We start from the raw sequence: 14200 nt of genomic DNA, 5'->3' as shown, positions 1-14200 counted from the left end.
AGAAATGTTGAAAAAGCTGCGTGATTAAAGCCGTGTCTGGGAGGAGGGGGAGCGTGCTCGTCAATGCAAATTATGAGAAGAAAGTGGAGACAAAAACGTATGTTCATCGCTGATAGAGATAACAACAGATACACACGATATATTGTATACTTCTGCTTCTTGCCTGCTGCTTGGCCCTGGAAACACTGAAAAACAAAGCACCCAAAAGTCAAAAGAGGGGTCATTCAAAACTAAATTTAAAAACAACTTGAACTCAAGCTGTGGCTGAAACAAACTTAGTTATGATAAAATGTCTGTTTGGATAGTTTTAAATATTCATGAAGCACAAGTGCACAAATATTCCACTGAAACAACTCAAATCAGTCACCACAGAGTTTAAACTGGTGAAATGTCACTGCAGAGAGCTTGCATCGCTGCTATAGTGAAACGAGGGTGCAGAAAAGAAACCACATCCTGAGACTCGTTGTTCGTCTGTCCCCCATCACCTCATCAGTCATTCGGCATTGCTATTATTATAAAGAACAAACGGACAAAAAGCAAAGACGTGTTTGCAGTAAACTCTTTCTTAAAATCAGGGATGCAGGGAGCAAAACAGCCAAAGCTAAATGTACAAGCCTTTTTAAATTCCAGGCTTTTATATGAATTAAAAACTCATTTAAAATCACAATACAGTTTGAAAAGCAAATAAAGACCCCGTAAAGCATATGTGAGAGCACACAGTATAAAGCATAAATATTCTATATTTTTGTTAATATTAGGTGGTATTGTTTTTAATAACTAAGGGCGAGGATAGAAGAGAGAAAGCTGTGCTTCCATACGAGTGATCTGTCTGAGGAGGGTCCTTCAGCGTGAAGCAGGAAGTAGCGGTTTGCCTTCTGAAATAGCAAGTGTGGTTCTCTGCTGCATTGTTATAGCAACCAGGTTGTCGAGCGCTGCCTCATGCAGCATTTCAGGTTCTTCTGCAGGAAGACTTTTACCCGTCAAATCAATTAGACACCTAAATAAGACACTGCTGTTTTCATTGTTTTTCAAATGTTTCTACATATTTTATGCATACACTGTACTTTTTTATGACAAAAAAAGCTGCAATTATTTATACATTTTTTTCTTTCCTTTTGCAGGTCAAGATCTAACAACAACCCAGACAAGTGAGTGGGCAATACATACATTTGTAATATGCAATAATTCTAATGAATAGAATGCTTCATTCTAATAATGCCTCATAAAGTCCCTCCACCTCACACTCACTTCACGCTGACTCCAAATGGAAATGATAATTTGTCATTGGCCTCCTTCTTTACTGACCTGGCTCACCCAAGGTTTTGATTGCAGACGCCAATAAACAATGTCAAAGTAAGCTACATGTGGAAATCTATCATGTGGAAATCTATCAGTTAGCAATAGTGGAGAAATGTGGGGACACGATTACCTTCACACAGGAGGTTTTGCTTTGCCAAAGCAGTATGAAATCCTGATGCTCATACAGACAAAAATTTAAGTGTAGAAGTATGACATTCATGTAGCTTACAGTAAGGAAAGAAAACACATGATCCCTTTTCTATTCTATAGACACCACAGGCAAAAATCATTGTTGTTACAATTCTGTGGAAGTTCTCAGTCATCCAGGTCATGGTTATCCCTGAAGGCTTTATTGTCTGCAACCCAGCAAGTCGGTTTAGAATAAAGCTTTCAAGGATTGTTTAACATGCACTGATCAATTTTCAGATCCTGGTACCGTTTTTGCTTCCCTGTTTGAAGTTCCAGCCATGTGACTCGCCAGATTTGTAAACGGCTGTTCCTTTCTAGACTGTCTGTCAAGTTGTGCTTTATATAGGACTTGGGGGGGGAAATGTGATTAATTGATTCCATCTTATCCACTGATACTGGCTTTATAGAAATTAATTTATTATTATTATTTCTGTGAGAAAGCTATGAGAACTCATCATTCAACAAAGTTCAGCTCGAACCGAGTCTCATCAATCCTGTCGGGTTTGGCAACATGTATGCGAACTTGCTTGTGTTTTGTGAAAAGAAGACATGCAGCGTTGAGTCCAAAAACAGGAGTGCTATGGTTTTTATCACCTCTTTGGAGAGGAGCCGCCACATGTAGCACCTTCTGATGAACTAGGAATTTGCATTGTGAGATGGCCTGATTTTTGTTTTTTTGGAACGTTCCAGGCCCCTTACCTCCACGCAGCACCACACCTTTACCTCCACGCACCAGCTTATCTGGCATGACCTCACCTGCACGCAACATGACAGCTGTCACTCCTGTGACTACTGTCATGCCTTCAGCCCCCCCGACAACCTCCCACAGACCTCCACTCACCTCGCCAGCCCTCACCTCCAACTCCCCGACTCCAGTAGTCAGTTCAACTAACACGTCGGGTAATGTACTCCACCTCCGTTGTAACGGAAGCATTAGCGTTGCACTCTGCTGTTATCCCGGGTAAGACTGTTGGCGGTGAAGTATTTCTACTTGAAGGTGACACCCAGCATGCTCTCCGTCTTCCAGCCACCACTGCTCCTCCTGCAAGCACCACACCCTCACCCACAACACTCTCTCAGCCAGACTCCACTCAAAACCAGACCTCACCTCCAATCACCCAGACTTCACCTCCAATCACCGCGTCCATCACCACGGTCGCTCCTAACAGCACAGGTTGGAATTGTCTCCTTTATAAGCCCTCCATTCCTGTTTCCTTATTATCTAGGACTGTGTTATTCATGCAAGTACGGCGGTTCGTAAAATACCGACGCCTCATTTGCTTCGGAAGAGTGTTTCAAAGTTGATATCTTTACCTTTTGTCTTCCTTTGAATGTGTTTTCCAGCCACCACACCAGCCCCTCCGACTCCACAGTGTGAGTATCGGTATTATGTTTGAATTATAAGTTTACACACATCTTCACAACAATGCTTCGCAAACTATTATTCATATCGACCTGTCGACACATATTTAAGGTCTGAGATTGAACGATGTCATCGGTTGGTTTATTTCAACTAAGGTAGGAGAATCTATAACTTTTGATTTTTGTTCTGCAGGTTCTTACACTGTCGAAGCCATCAAGTTTGGCCTCCGGATTAACATGATGACAAACTCTAGCAACTACAAAGTTACCATTTTGCAAAATGGCCAACTAATCAACAACAGTCAGGTCTACGATAAAAAGCCATTTGAAATCAAGCACTTGAAGCCCTGTACTGAATATGGGCATAAGGTGGAAATTACTGATCCTGGCCAAGAAACAATCTGTGACAGCAGCAACAATAAAACTACAACTACAACACTTGGAATGAGTGAGTACAAATAAATCATCCTGTTAGAATTCCTTCTACTTTCTCTTGATTTAAGAAATGAGACGGACGGACGGATATGTTCATTTCATTTCACTTGTGTATTTCAGGTGAAGGGGACATTGAAGATGCCAGCTGCATGGATGGATATGTTTGTTACCGGAGTGGCTGGAACATCAGCTCTGCAATATCGACACCAGATTATATTCCAACTAAATCGTGCAATCGTGACAAAGCGGTGTTCTGCATTAAACCGGGTTTCAAGGACATCTGCACAGATTTGATAACAACCTTCCATTCAGGAAACTGCAGTGCTTCATTTAACCTCAACAAGAGCATCACTATTGGTATGCACAGTTGTCCTTTTGTGTATTTTGAATTGCATGTGGGAAAGACATCATGTCATCATGTTGAACTGAATGTGTTGTTTTCTTTTTTTCCCCACAGATTTCTTAGATTCAAATGACATAAATCTGAATGTTTCACCTGGACTTCCTGCAAAAATAACTGCAGATTTACCACCAAAATGTGGAAACGTCCCCATTGATTACACCTGTGTGGGTAAGCGTAAACACTTTGTCTGTCCGCACCATTATCATCGGATTTACATGGAAATGGACCATTTGTGATATTAGATGCTCACAATGTTAGACTGAAAACAGAATCTGAAATGTGTTGTCTTTTGGTGTGAGAGGGAGTTGAGCCGTTGTTTGCAGCAGATACAAATACCAGCTGTTGAAGAAATGCTGTCATTCTTGTGTCTCCACAATAGAGGAACGGAACATCGTGAAGAACCTGACTGAGCTGAAGCCGTACACAAACTACAACTGCACTGGACTCATCAACGTCACTGATGCCATGAAAGAGACGAACGCCATCGGTGTCAGGATCGACTGTGGTATGTTGATATCCCCTTTACCTCGCTGCAATGAGGAGACCAAACAAGCCCGCGTCCTACGATGGAGAAAAGGGCAGCTCCAGATATTCAGCTCAGCGTTACAGATGTCTGATGTGTTCCAGGTATTACAATAAATATCAAAGAGCCTACCGCCACCGACAACTCCATTAGGTTGACTTGGAAAACCAGCAGTGAGAGGTGTCAAAGTGTCCTTCCTGATCTGAAGCTTTCTTATACCTGCAGTTGTCAGTCCTCCAAAGGCAAACAGAGCGGTAAGTAAAAGTGTTTAACACTTTAGCATGCTCAGTGGTATAAACAACTGAGATGATGTCACAATTCACAAATGTACATAGCAGACAGAAATACCATTGAAACATTTAATAAACTCATAATAGCTTAAATGTTCACTTCCTACTCGTCCCAGTCTGTTTGCTTACCAGTGACACATGGAGCATATGAATAGATGGACACGTAAATCTGTTGTTGTATATGTATATTATTTATAGTTTGTCTTTGTTGCCTCTTTATTCAGTCAAACACAACCAACTAATGAAAGTATGTTGCAGGTCCATTCCACAACGACAAATCAGGGGAAGCATGTAATATTGGTGGACTGGAAGCATTCACCGATTATTCGTGTGAAGTCCAACCCAAATACGACGGCCAGGATGTTCCCACACCATCCGAAAAGACACAGCAAACTGGCGCTGGAAGTGAGTGTCAAAAAATGAATCCATTGGAGAAGATTACAGTCAACACCTTTGTGATACAAATAGCCATGTATTTATTAAGATTGTGATTTTCACACATTGTTTAATATCTAGTGAAGACAACTGATGTTAAAACTGCTGTTATAGCACAAGGATCAGTGTGAGGAAACACATAGCTGTGCATCGGAAGGAAAATATGTTTTTGTCCACTCTCTTACAGAACCAGACGATATAACTGAAGTGAAGGTGAAAGTTACCGATCATAACGTTATCCATGTAACCTGTGAGCATGGAGGAGATTTTAAGGGGCCTAGAAAGCAATTCAATGTAAGCCTTCATCAAAGTGGCGTCAAGAAGGACGAGATGACAAGTGAAAAATGTGCGTTTGAATTCAAAGATCTCAGCTACTTAACGACATACACAGTGAAGGTTTGTATAACCCAAAGTTTTGGTTTCACCGTTTTATTATGTCTTCATTCCTCCTATTTCTTTAAATGCTATGATTCCTGATTCAGGATTTGTTTTTTTATGTTTTCAGGTGTATGCTTACAATGGAAAACTGTACAGCAACCCCAAGGGAAAAGATGTTAGCACTGACTGTATGAGCCGTTTCTATTAGGCTAATGCCGCAAATTGTCTCTTACTGTTCAGTTCAGACTCATTTTCGTTCTGACATACATAACGCATCTCCATTTCTATACAATGCATCTTTAACATAAATGCCAGCACTTATTATATGATTTTTTCTCCCCATTGTTGTACAGATAATGACAAAGCTGTCATTGGGTTTCTGGTCTTCCTCATCATTCTCACATCTGTGGCTCTGCTTTTGGTTTTCTACAAGATTTACATTCTGAAGCGCAGAAAGTCCCAGTAAGGATTCTTTTTATCAGTTTGACCTGCAGCTTTTCTAGTAGACGGCGTATTAGGGCCACGATAGGAAAACAAATACAATAAAACAATATTCAGACTTTATAATGTCGCAGATTTGCTACTTTATTACGATGCTAAATACCAGCGTTTATGCTAGCTAAAACCCTATGAATGTTGCATTTATTTTTCTAATTAATCCATCACAAAGTGTGGCAACGCTTTGCTAAGGTCCTTACGGTGATGGCTGTTGATGGTAAATTGGTGGTTATAGTTATTTGGGCCAAATTGTCATCTTATGTGTTTATATGACGAGAATCTATGAGAAAAAGGGGCAAGATTCTTTATTATATAAAAAAAAATCGCAAATTTGCTTCTTTAAAACTAGCAAAAGTGTTACTTTATAAAGTCGCATATTTGCTACTTTTTTTTCTCTGAATATTGCCCACCTCTCTCGGCTCTGTTTTTTTTCTTCTTTTTTTTCTACAGTGGCCCTAATAGACCATCTTATTTCTACTGATCAGGCAATATCTTTTCATTTACAGTACACAAAGAGTACTATTACTGCATTTTAGACATAATCATGAGACTGTTATAAAACCTTTTTGTTCACATCATTTTTACATTCTATATTTTGTATAATTTAAATTCTTTGGAGCCAATCACTACTATTTTTTTTGTTTTTGCAGAGACCTAGGTGAAAACATGATGCTCATAGCAACTACAAGTGAGTAGACTTTAGGTTTTCTGTTTCTGGTTTTGTCTTGAACCAGATCTTAAAAGCAGTCTGATTAATGACCTGCTGCAGCTACAGCTTTCAAATGATTTATGATGTTTGTAACAATCAGAATATGTATTCTTTGATTCCCTGTGAGATAACATAATTGGCACATTTCAAGTGAGATTATTCATAAAAACATATTTTCAAGTATTTACCTTACTGTAATGTAGAGTGATGGTCAGTAATACATTACTATTATTATTATTTCTTAACTTCTGGACGATTTGTAGATGACGAGGAGAACCTGTTACCCGTCGAGCCGATTGTAGCAGAGTTCCTGCTGGAAGCCTACAAGAGGAAGCTTGCTGATGAGGGAAGACTTTTCCTGGCTGAGTTTCAGGTACATTTTATATCTGTGTTCTTTTTGGAGCATTACTTTGCTATTTATTGGTCATGCTCGTGGCCTTGGCCAGTTATAGATACGAGAGTGTGCATGCATGCATGGTACTGTAGAAGTGCTGCTTTGGCAAATCACTTAATGTGTCCCTGCTTCAGAGCATCCCCAGAATCTTCTCGAGGTACAACGTGAAAGAGGCCAAAAAGCCTTTCAACGTCCCCAAGAACCGCTACGTGGACATCCTGCCTTGTGAGTCTGTCCAACAACACATGAAGATTTTTCAATAAAAGGGATAAACGCACTTATCAGAAATGTGTAATATGCATTTTTAGTCACTGATTTTACAATTGAAATTCACACACAAACTCTCACCAACACTGAGTATAATACCTTTTAACTAGGCTCGTCTACACCAAGATTGTGCCTGTACATACCTGTACATACTGTGGCAGCTATTTCTTTAATATCTCTAGATGTATTAAACTATTGTGGGAAATGTTACAAATCAGTGAGAAGGAGACTTTTATTGAAATATTGGATTCCAAGCATTTTTACATCAATGTGAAATATACCTATTACATGTCATGTTCATTCATTAAGAGTTGTTTTATGGTTGTTAAAGTGTCTTCTCTGATTTTTAAAAATGTATATTTATCAATTTATATATTTTCTGTCTTAAACCAGATGATTATAACCGTGCCCTGCTGACCACCGGAAATGGAGAGGCAGGAAGTGACTACATCAATGCCAGCTTCATTGATGTATGAAAAACAGATCACACTTCTACTGCTTTTACAACCTCTGCTGCAGCCATACGAATGATCAAACATACTTTTTTTTAATATTACTCACCTTGTTGTACATCATTTGTGTTCCTCCTGCAGGGGTACAAGGAATCTAAAAAGTATATTGCAGCTCAAGGTAGAGTAAAGTTTTCATATTCTTCCGACACTCAGCCGATGCAGTTGTCAGGGTGTTATATATTCTTTGTGTGATGCAGGGCCGAAGGAGGAGACTGTGAGTGACTTCTGGAGGATGGTCTGGGAGCAGCAGTCCTCTATCATTGTCATGGTAACACGCTGTGAAGAGGGTAACCGGGTAAGAAGAGAGTTTAAGCTTCTTGTTGACTTCAGTTATCATGTTAACACACACACACACACACACACACACACACACACATGCTGTACTACATATATGCACTCACTCCTTTAACATGTTGTGTTGCAGATCAAGTGTGCGCAGTACTGGCCGTCTCCAGACCGGGAGACGGAGATCTTTGAGGAGTTCATAGTGAAGATGAAGTCAGAGGACCACTGTCCGGACTACATCATCCGCAGCCTCAGCCTAACTAACGTGAGTCTCCATCAAATGTGTGATATAAAAATGTATGTCGTCACTTAAACAACTGTGTGTGTTTTGTCTTCAGAAGAGGGAGAAGAACTCAGAGAGGGAGGTGACCCACATCCAGTTCATGAGTTGGCCGGACCACGGAGTCCCTGGGGAGCCACATCTCCTCCTGAAACTGAGGCGCCGTGTCAATGCTTTCAAGAATTTCTTTAGCGGCCCCATCATTGTTCACTGCAGGTAAGGACAGGCTCCTGTTCTATGTCGGCTTACATTCATTTAAAGCAACAAAAGTGTGCATTTGCCAACCACCTAATTGACTTATTGTTCATTGTGTAGATTGGGGGGGGGGGGGGGGGGGGGGGGGGAGACTCGTCAGGCCATTTCCTGTCTATCTGCTTCTAAACTAATGCTTGACTTCACCTTTGCTTGCCACATGTCCACCTAAATGTATTAACATGATGTCATTATCCCATGCGTAGTGCGGGAGTGGGCAGGACAGGCACCTACATCGCCATCGATGCCATGATGGAGTGTCTGGAGGCAGAGGGCAGAGTGGACATCTACGGTTATGTAGTCAGACTCCGCAGACAGAGATGCCTAATGGTTCAAGTAGAGGTAAAATATCCATTTAGATCATATTTTAGACCCAGTGTGTATCTCATTAGTGAAGTTAATAGGCTGATTTTTGGTGACACATACAGGGAAACTGTCTCCAGCTCTTAGTGTGGGTACTCACTGTTCAAAGACCAAACGTACAGGAAGTAAAGCAAAATGAGCATACAGCTTTATAAAGATAATTAAGCGAGAGATACACAAGGCTATAATAATGTTGGTGGCACACTGCAGGTTACATCTTGGCTTCATCTATTGGTAAAGTGCTTTATACTATAGTATAAATATATACAGTATATAAGACAACCAGCTGTTTTAATGAGTGATGGTGGGTTGAGTGAAACTCTATGCTCTGCAGCAACCACCACTTACAGTACTGACCTGACTCCTAGACTAATTGAATCTAAACCAATCACATGTAAGGAGGCGAGGTGACAAGTTGTGGAGTTAGACAGTGATGCTTTAACTCTGTAGAAATCTGTGATGTGGATTTTGTAGCTCAATAGAGGTTTTTCCTATATTACCAAACTGTATGTCCTTTATGTTTTAAATCCATTTGTCCTCACGTAGGCCCAGTACATCCTGATTCACCAGGCAATGCTGGAACACAATCAGTTCGGAGAGACTGAGGTCACTGTGTCTGAGCTCCACAGTGCACTGAGCACGCTCAACCAGAACAACTCAGGCAATGAACCCACCTTAATGGAGGAGGAGTTTGAGGTACGGCACTTCCTGACATGAGAGTTTCTGATTCTGATGTGTTTCTGTAAAAACATAGTCCTACCCTATTCTATCTGCCCTACCCTGTCATACCCTATCCTACCATACTCAACCCTACCCTATCTTACCCCAACCTACCTTATCCTACCACACCTCACCCTTCCCAACCCTACTCTACTCTACCCTATCCTACCCTACCCTGCCCTAACCCATCCTGCCCTACCCTATCCTACCCTATCCCATCCTATTCTGCCCATCCTACCCTATCCCATCCTATCACATCCTACCCTACCCTATCAAACCCTGCCCTATCCTATCCTATCCTACCCTACCGTGTCTACCCTATTCTATCTGCCCTACCCTGTCATACCTTATCCTACCATACTCAACCCTACCCTATCTTACCCCAACCTACCTTATCCTACCACACCTCACCCTTCCCAACCCTACTCTCTACCCTATCCTACCCTACCCTGCCCTAACCCATCCTGCCCTACCCTATCCTACCCTATCCCATCCTATTCTGCCCATCCTACCCTATCCCATCCTATCACATCCTACCCTACCCTATCAAACCCTGCCCTATCCTATCCTACCCTACCGTGTCTGCCCTATCCCATTCTGCCCTTCCCTATCCTGCCCATCCTACCCTATCCCATCTTATCACATCCTACCCTACCCTATAAAACCCTGCCCCTTTCCTACCCAATCCTATCCTATGCTACCCTACCCTACCCTACCCTACCTACTCTACCCTGCCCTCACTTATCCTACCCTACTCTATATTACCCTACCCTATCCTGCCCACCCCTATCCTACCCAATCCTATCCTATCCTACCCTACCCTACCCTGCCATATCCTACCCTGCCATCCCCAATCCTACCATCCCTTGCCCTGCCCTACCTTGCACTGCCCTACCCTATCGTACCCACGTTGTATTAGAATATATGGACCTTAATGTATCACTGTGGTGAAAGATCTTTGTCTTGTAATTCAGAGACTCCCCATCTATAAAAACTGGAGGACATTCAACACAGGCCTCACAGGAGAGAACAAGAAGAAGAATCGCCATTCATCTGTCATCCCCTGTGAGTATCGGCCCAACACAAGAATTACATTTTACACTGTAGAATGACTCTTAACTATAATTCTTATAGTGTAAATGCTTTATACCGGAGTAAATAAATTAAATTTCACTTTACTCAGATGACTACAACCGAGTGTTGCTGAAGCTAGGTGAAGGACGCAGTCATGACAGTGACCCCAGTGAGGAAAACGAGGAAGAATCATCAGATGAAGAGGATGAGGAGTCCACTATGTACATCAATGCCTCCCACATAGATGTACGTTACATTGCTGGCACTGATTTTCTAACCTGCCTCTGCCTCTGTACCTGGAACATTAACCCCGATGCTACGACAAACACAACTGTGTTTTGTTTAATTGCAGCATGGCAAACTGTGTTCCTCTTTCCATCTTTCCTGTTGCAGCAGGTGTTATCTCATTAAGTCTGAATGAATTCCCATCTTTCATGTAGCCAGTTGAATTTTATAACAAGTCTAATTAAATGTACCACGTCCTATTTGTTTGGATCGTGTACAACAATAGATGTGTGATTTGTTTTGTTGCCCACACAGGGATACTGGGGCCCACGCTTCTTCATCGTAGCGCAGACTCCACTGCCAGACACCATGGCCGACTTCTGGGTGATGGTGTACCAGAAGAAAGCATCTACTGTAGTCATGCTCTCCGACTGCAGTGAGGGAGATGAGGTGAAGTATCATAGCACATAATAATGGTATATAATGTAGTATCAGGGGTCAGCAACCTTTTTGATAAGAAGTGCCATTTTAAAAATGTTCTTTGTTAAACAGTGTGTCATATCAACTAACTATTACATTTAATAATAAGTTTAATTATGACACCACATCTAAATCAAAATCCCCAATAGATCTGTAATTGTATTCCATATAGTAACATTTAAAACATTTTTTTTCATATTCTCCCATTATCAGGACATTGCAATTATATATGACAGCACTGTACAAGGCAGCTGTCATTTTTCCACATTTGAGTTGAAAGCCTGCCCTACCAACCGTCCATCAATCTACACTAGCATTAAGAAAAATCAATCAAAAGCAATAGCCAATGGTGGCAGGTGTGCCTAAGGTTGCACTAAGCTTTTGGTGCATATACTCTATGTCAAATACACTTGTTTTCTTATATGTGTCTTCTTGTTCACAGGAGTCTGACTGTGTCTACTGGGATAAAGGCAAGAAAACATTTGGTGAATTTGAGGTGGAACTGGCGAGCACAGAGACATCACCGACTTTCACCATCCGCAACATGCTGATACGTCACGTCAAGGTAACACAACACTTAGTGCTATAAGCCTGTGATCTGACTGGTCATTTCAACATCACCGGCTGTGTTAAACCCCCCCATACCACTCCGTCTACAGAGGAAAGACAGTCGGCCAGTGAAACAGTTCCAGTTCCTGAAGTGGGGGAGCAGCGAGCTGCCAGAGAAACCTCAAGATCTCACAGACATGATCAAGGACATCAAGCACAGCAAATCACAGAGGAGCTCACCCGTCGTGGTCCACTGCAAGTAAGACAGCCGCGCAGACAATGTGCCCTGGAATCTTAAAGAGGCATCATGTATGTAGACATATGCACTTTTTAGAAAATCAATTTCAGGCCTTTAATCTCTTTTGGACCTGAGCAGGTCCAAGTTGTGACTCCGAAGAGGTCTAATTTTTGGTTTAGTCAAATTTATTTTTGTATATGTGAAATCCTTAACATATCCAGTAGCAATTAACAACAGCGATCAAATATATAAAAAATATATAAATATATAAATTTGCGATGATGATGCAGTCGACCTTGAAAAGGTGCAACGGAATTAATGGGGAAAATAAAAAATATTACCAAGAGTGTAATCTAAACCCCTTTTGTGTGTGTGTGTGTGTGTGTGTGTGTGTGTGTGTGTGTGTGTGTGTGTGTGTGTGTGTCCTTAGTGATGGCTCGTCCCGTTCAGGGCTTTTCTGTGCTCTGTGGAATCTGATGGACAGCGCTGAGACTGAGAAGCTGGTGGATGTTTTCCAGGTGGCCAAAACGCTCCGCAAAGAAAGACAAGGCATGCTCTCCAACCTGGTAAGGAAGAGGAAGAAAGAGGAAGCCAGTATCAGCGCTGAGAGGGAAAAGCATTAGTCACGTATCAGTGACTCAATAATGTCAATAATAAACAGATGTTGTTCTGCAGAAGTAGAGGATTGTTGATGTGCCTTCTTCTGTGGTAGTGTTTAGAGCCCATGTTCATCGTAGTAAAGGCTCAGTATTGTTTTTTTGGACAACAATAGAGGTTGATGGTTCAAAGGAATCAGCAATAATAGATAAGGGTTTGGTAACACGTCTTAAGGATACAGTAATTATTGGATTTGGTCTTTTTGCGGCATATATTGACAAAAACAGGAATCAAGAATATCACCAGATCTATCATTTGAACCTTTTTTCTTGTGCTCATATTTGAGTATTGTTTAGAGAAGTGTGGGCTTAAAGTCCTCCACTGAAATCTGTCTGCGCTTCTTGCAGGAGCATTACCAGTTCTTGTATGACGCCTTGGAGGGGGTCTTCCCTGTCCAGAACGGGGAAGTGAAAGCAGCACAGGTCTCTGCGAGCAACTCCGTCCAGATAGTCGACGAAACCAAAGTAGCAGAGCAGCCAGCAGAGGAAAAGGTTGAGCAGCCAGCCAGCACTACCAGCGACAACCAGGAGGGGGCGGCAGATAGCACTCTTGTGTCTGATGGAGGCAAGGAGGAGCCTGACACAGAGACAGCACCACTGGAAGACACCGTCACTGTGGAGGTCTGAGAGGGCCGGAGGTGGATTCAGAATAAGCGCTTGAGTTGAATGCTTTCTTTTGATTACTTACAGTAAGAATGTATAAGCATTGTAAAGATTTAACATAGTGTTGTTTTGGTTGAGATTTGTTGAAGAATTTGATCAAATATTTTTTCATAACTTTCCAAAAAAATATTCTTTAAACTAAGTTATAAATGTTTTATTAGGAACAGATGCAGGATGCATATAATATGTTCTGTGAGTAATGTTTACTATAAATGCTGTTGTCAAACTAGATATCGGACATCTAAGAACTCCGTTTTAAATATATAACTGCATGTTGAGTCTAGTTGAGATACTTTCTGTATTTTTTCCCACCTAAATAAATGCTATCTCTCTCTCTCTCTCTCTCACTCACACACACACACACACACACACACACACACACACACACACACACACACACACACACACACACACACACACACACACACACACACACACAGTCAAGTTCAAAATGTGTCATGTGACACTGTCATTTCATTAAAAGAGACTTACAAAAAGAGAAATTTATGATTGTCATTTTAAAGTTTTGTCTTTCAGCACAGAGGAACTTTATTAGGCTGCATATACAGAGTCAATCAACATCTCACTGAGCGATGGGTAACTACGTGAATATATTCTGCCAATGGATGATTTCACAAGACAATGTCACACATTTACATGCACCAATCATGCTGAAGCAATATCTGAGTCGAAGTGTGATGACAGTTGTGGGATTGTTAGC

General features: G+C 41.4%; 1 protein-coding gene and 1 long non-coding RNA gene across 4 annotated transcripts in view; one reads left to right on the top strand and one right to left on the bottom strand.

The window, feature by feature from the left end:
• The window catches only part of ptprc (protein tyrosine phosphatase receptor type C), a 16298-nt gene extending 2485 nt beyond the window's left edge, over positions 1-13813 (top strand). The window contains exons 2-31 of one of the 3 annotated variants that reach the window (XM_084012526.1): positions 1122-1148; positions 2179-2388; positions 2516-2662; positions 2833-2862; positions 3044-3298; positions 3406-3642; positions 3743-3856; positions 4068-4193; positions 4316-4465; positions 4760-4906; positions 5124-5332; positions 5442-5502; positions 5668-5776; positions 6463-6500; positions 6785-6894; positions 7050-7140; positions 7576-7652; positions 7776-7812; positions 7892-7989; positions 8119-8244; positions 8318-8475; positions 8718-8853; positions 9421-9570; positions 10569-10659; positions 10778-10914; positions 11209-11343; positions 11816-11938; positions 12033-12181; positions 12591-12726; positions 13165-13813. In XM_084012526.1, the coding sequence (XP_083868652.1) occupies positions 1122-1148; positions 2179-2388; positions 2516-2662; positions 2833-2862; positions 3044-3298; positions 3406-3642; positions 3743-3856; positions 4068-4193; positions 4316-4465; positions 4760-4906; positions 5124-5332; positions 5442-5502; positions 5668-5776; positions 6463-6500; positions 6785-6894; positions 7050-7140; positions 7576-7652; positions 7776-7812; positions 7892-7989; positions 8119-8244; positions 8318-8475; positions 8718-8853; positions 9421-9570; positions 10569-10659; positions 10778-10914; positions 11209-11343; positions 11816-11938; positions 12033-12181; positions 12591-12726; positions 13165-13443 (3893 nt within the window). In that variant the 3' untranslated portion in view covers positions 13444-13813. The remainder of the gene's footprint in view (positions 1-1121; positions 1149-2178; positions 2389-2515; positions 2663-2832; positions 2863-3043; positions 3299-3405; positions 3643-3742; positions 3857-4067; positions 4194-4315; positions 4466-4759; positions 4907-5123; positions 5333-5441; positions 5503-5667; positions 5777-6462; positions 6501-6784; positions 6895-7049; positions 7141-7575; positions 7653-7775; positions 7813-7891; positions 7990-8118; positions 8245-8317; positions 8476-8717; positions 8854-9420; positions 9571-10568; positions 10660-10777; positions 10915-11208; positions 11344-11815; positions 11939-12032; positions 12182-12590; positions 12727-13164) is intronic. The other 2 variants (XM_084012527.1, XM_084012528.1) reach the window with 2 other exon arrangements.
• LOC311015360 lies at positions 13761-13979 on the bottom strand. The gene is made up of 2 exons (XR_014597339.1): positions 13876-13979; positions 13761-13802 (listed from the first exon to the last, which is right to left on the bottom strand). It is a non-coding gene; the product is annotated as an uncharacterized lncRNA (long non-coding RNA).
• Positions 13980-14200: the final 221 nt, after the last annotated feature.

The sequence above is a fragment of the Eutrigla gurnardus genome, assembly GCF_963514095.1.
Source record: "Eutrigla gurnardus genome assembly, chromosome: 6".
In the NCBI taxonomy this organism is placed as follows: domain Eukaryota; kingdom Metazoa; phylum Chordata; class Actinopteri; order Perciformes; family Triglidae; genus Eutrigla; species Eutrigla gurnardus.
The sequence above is the reverse complement of the archived record's forward strand: the minus strand, read 5'-3'. Positions and strand labels throughout refer to the sequence as shown.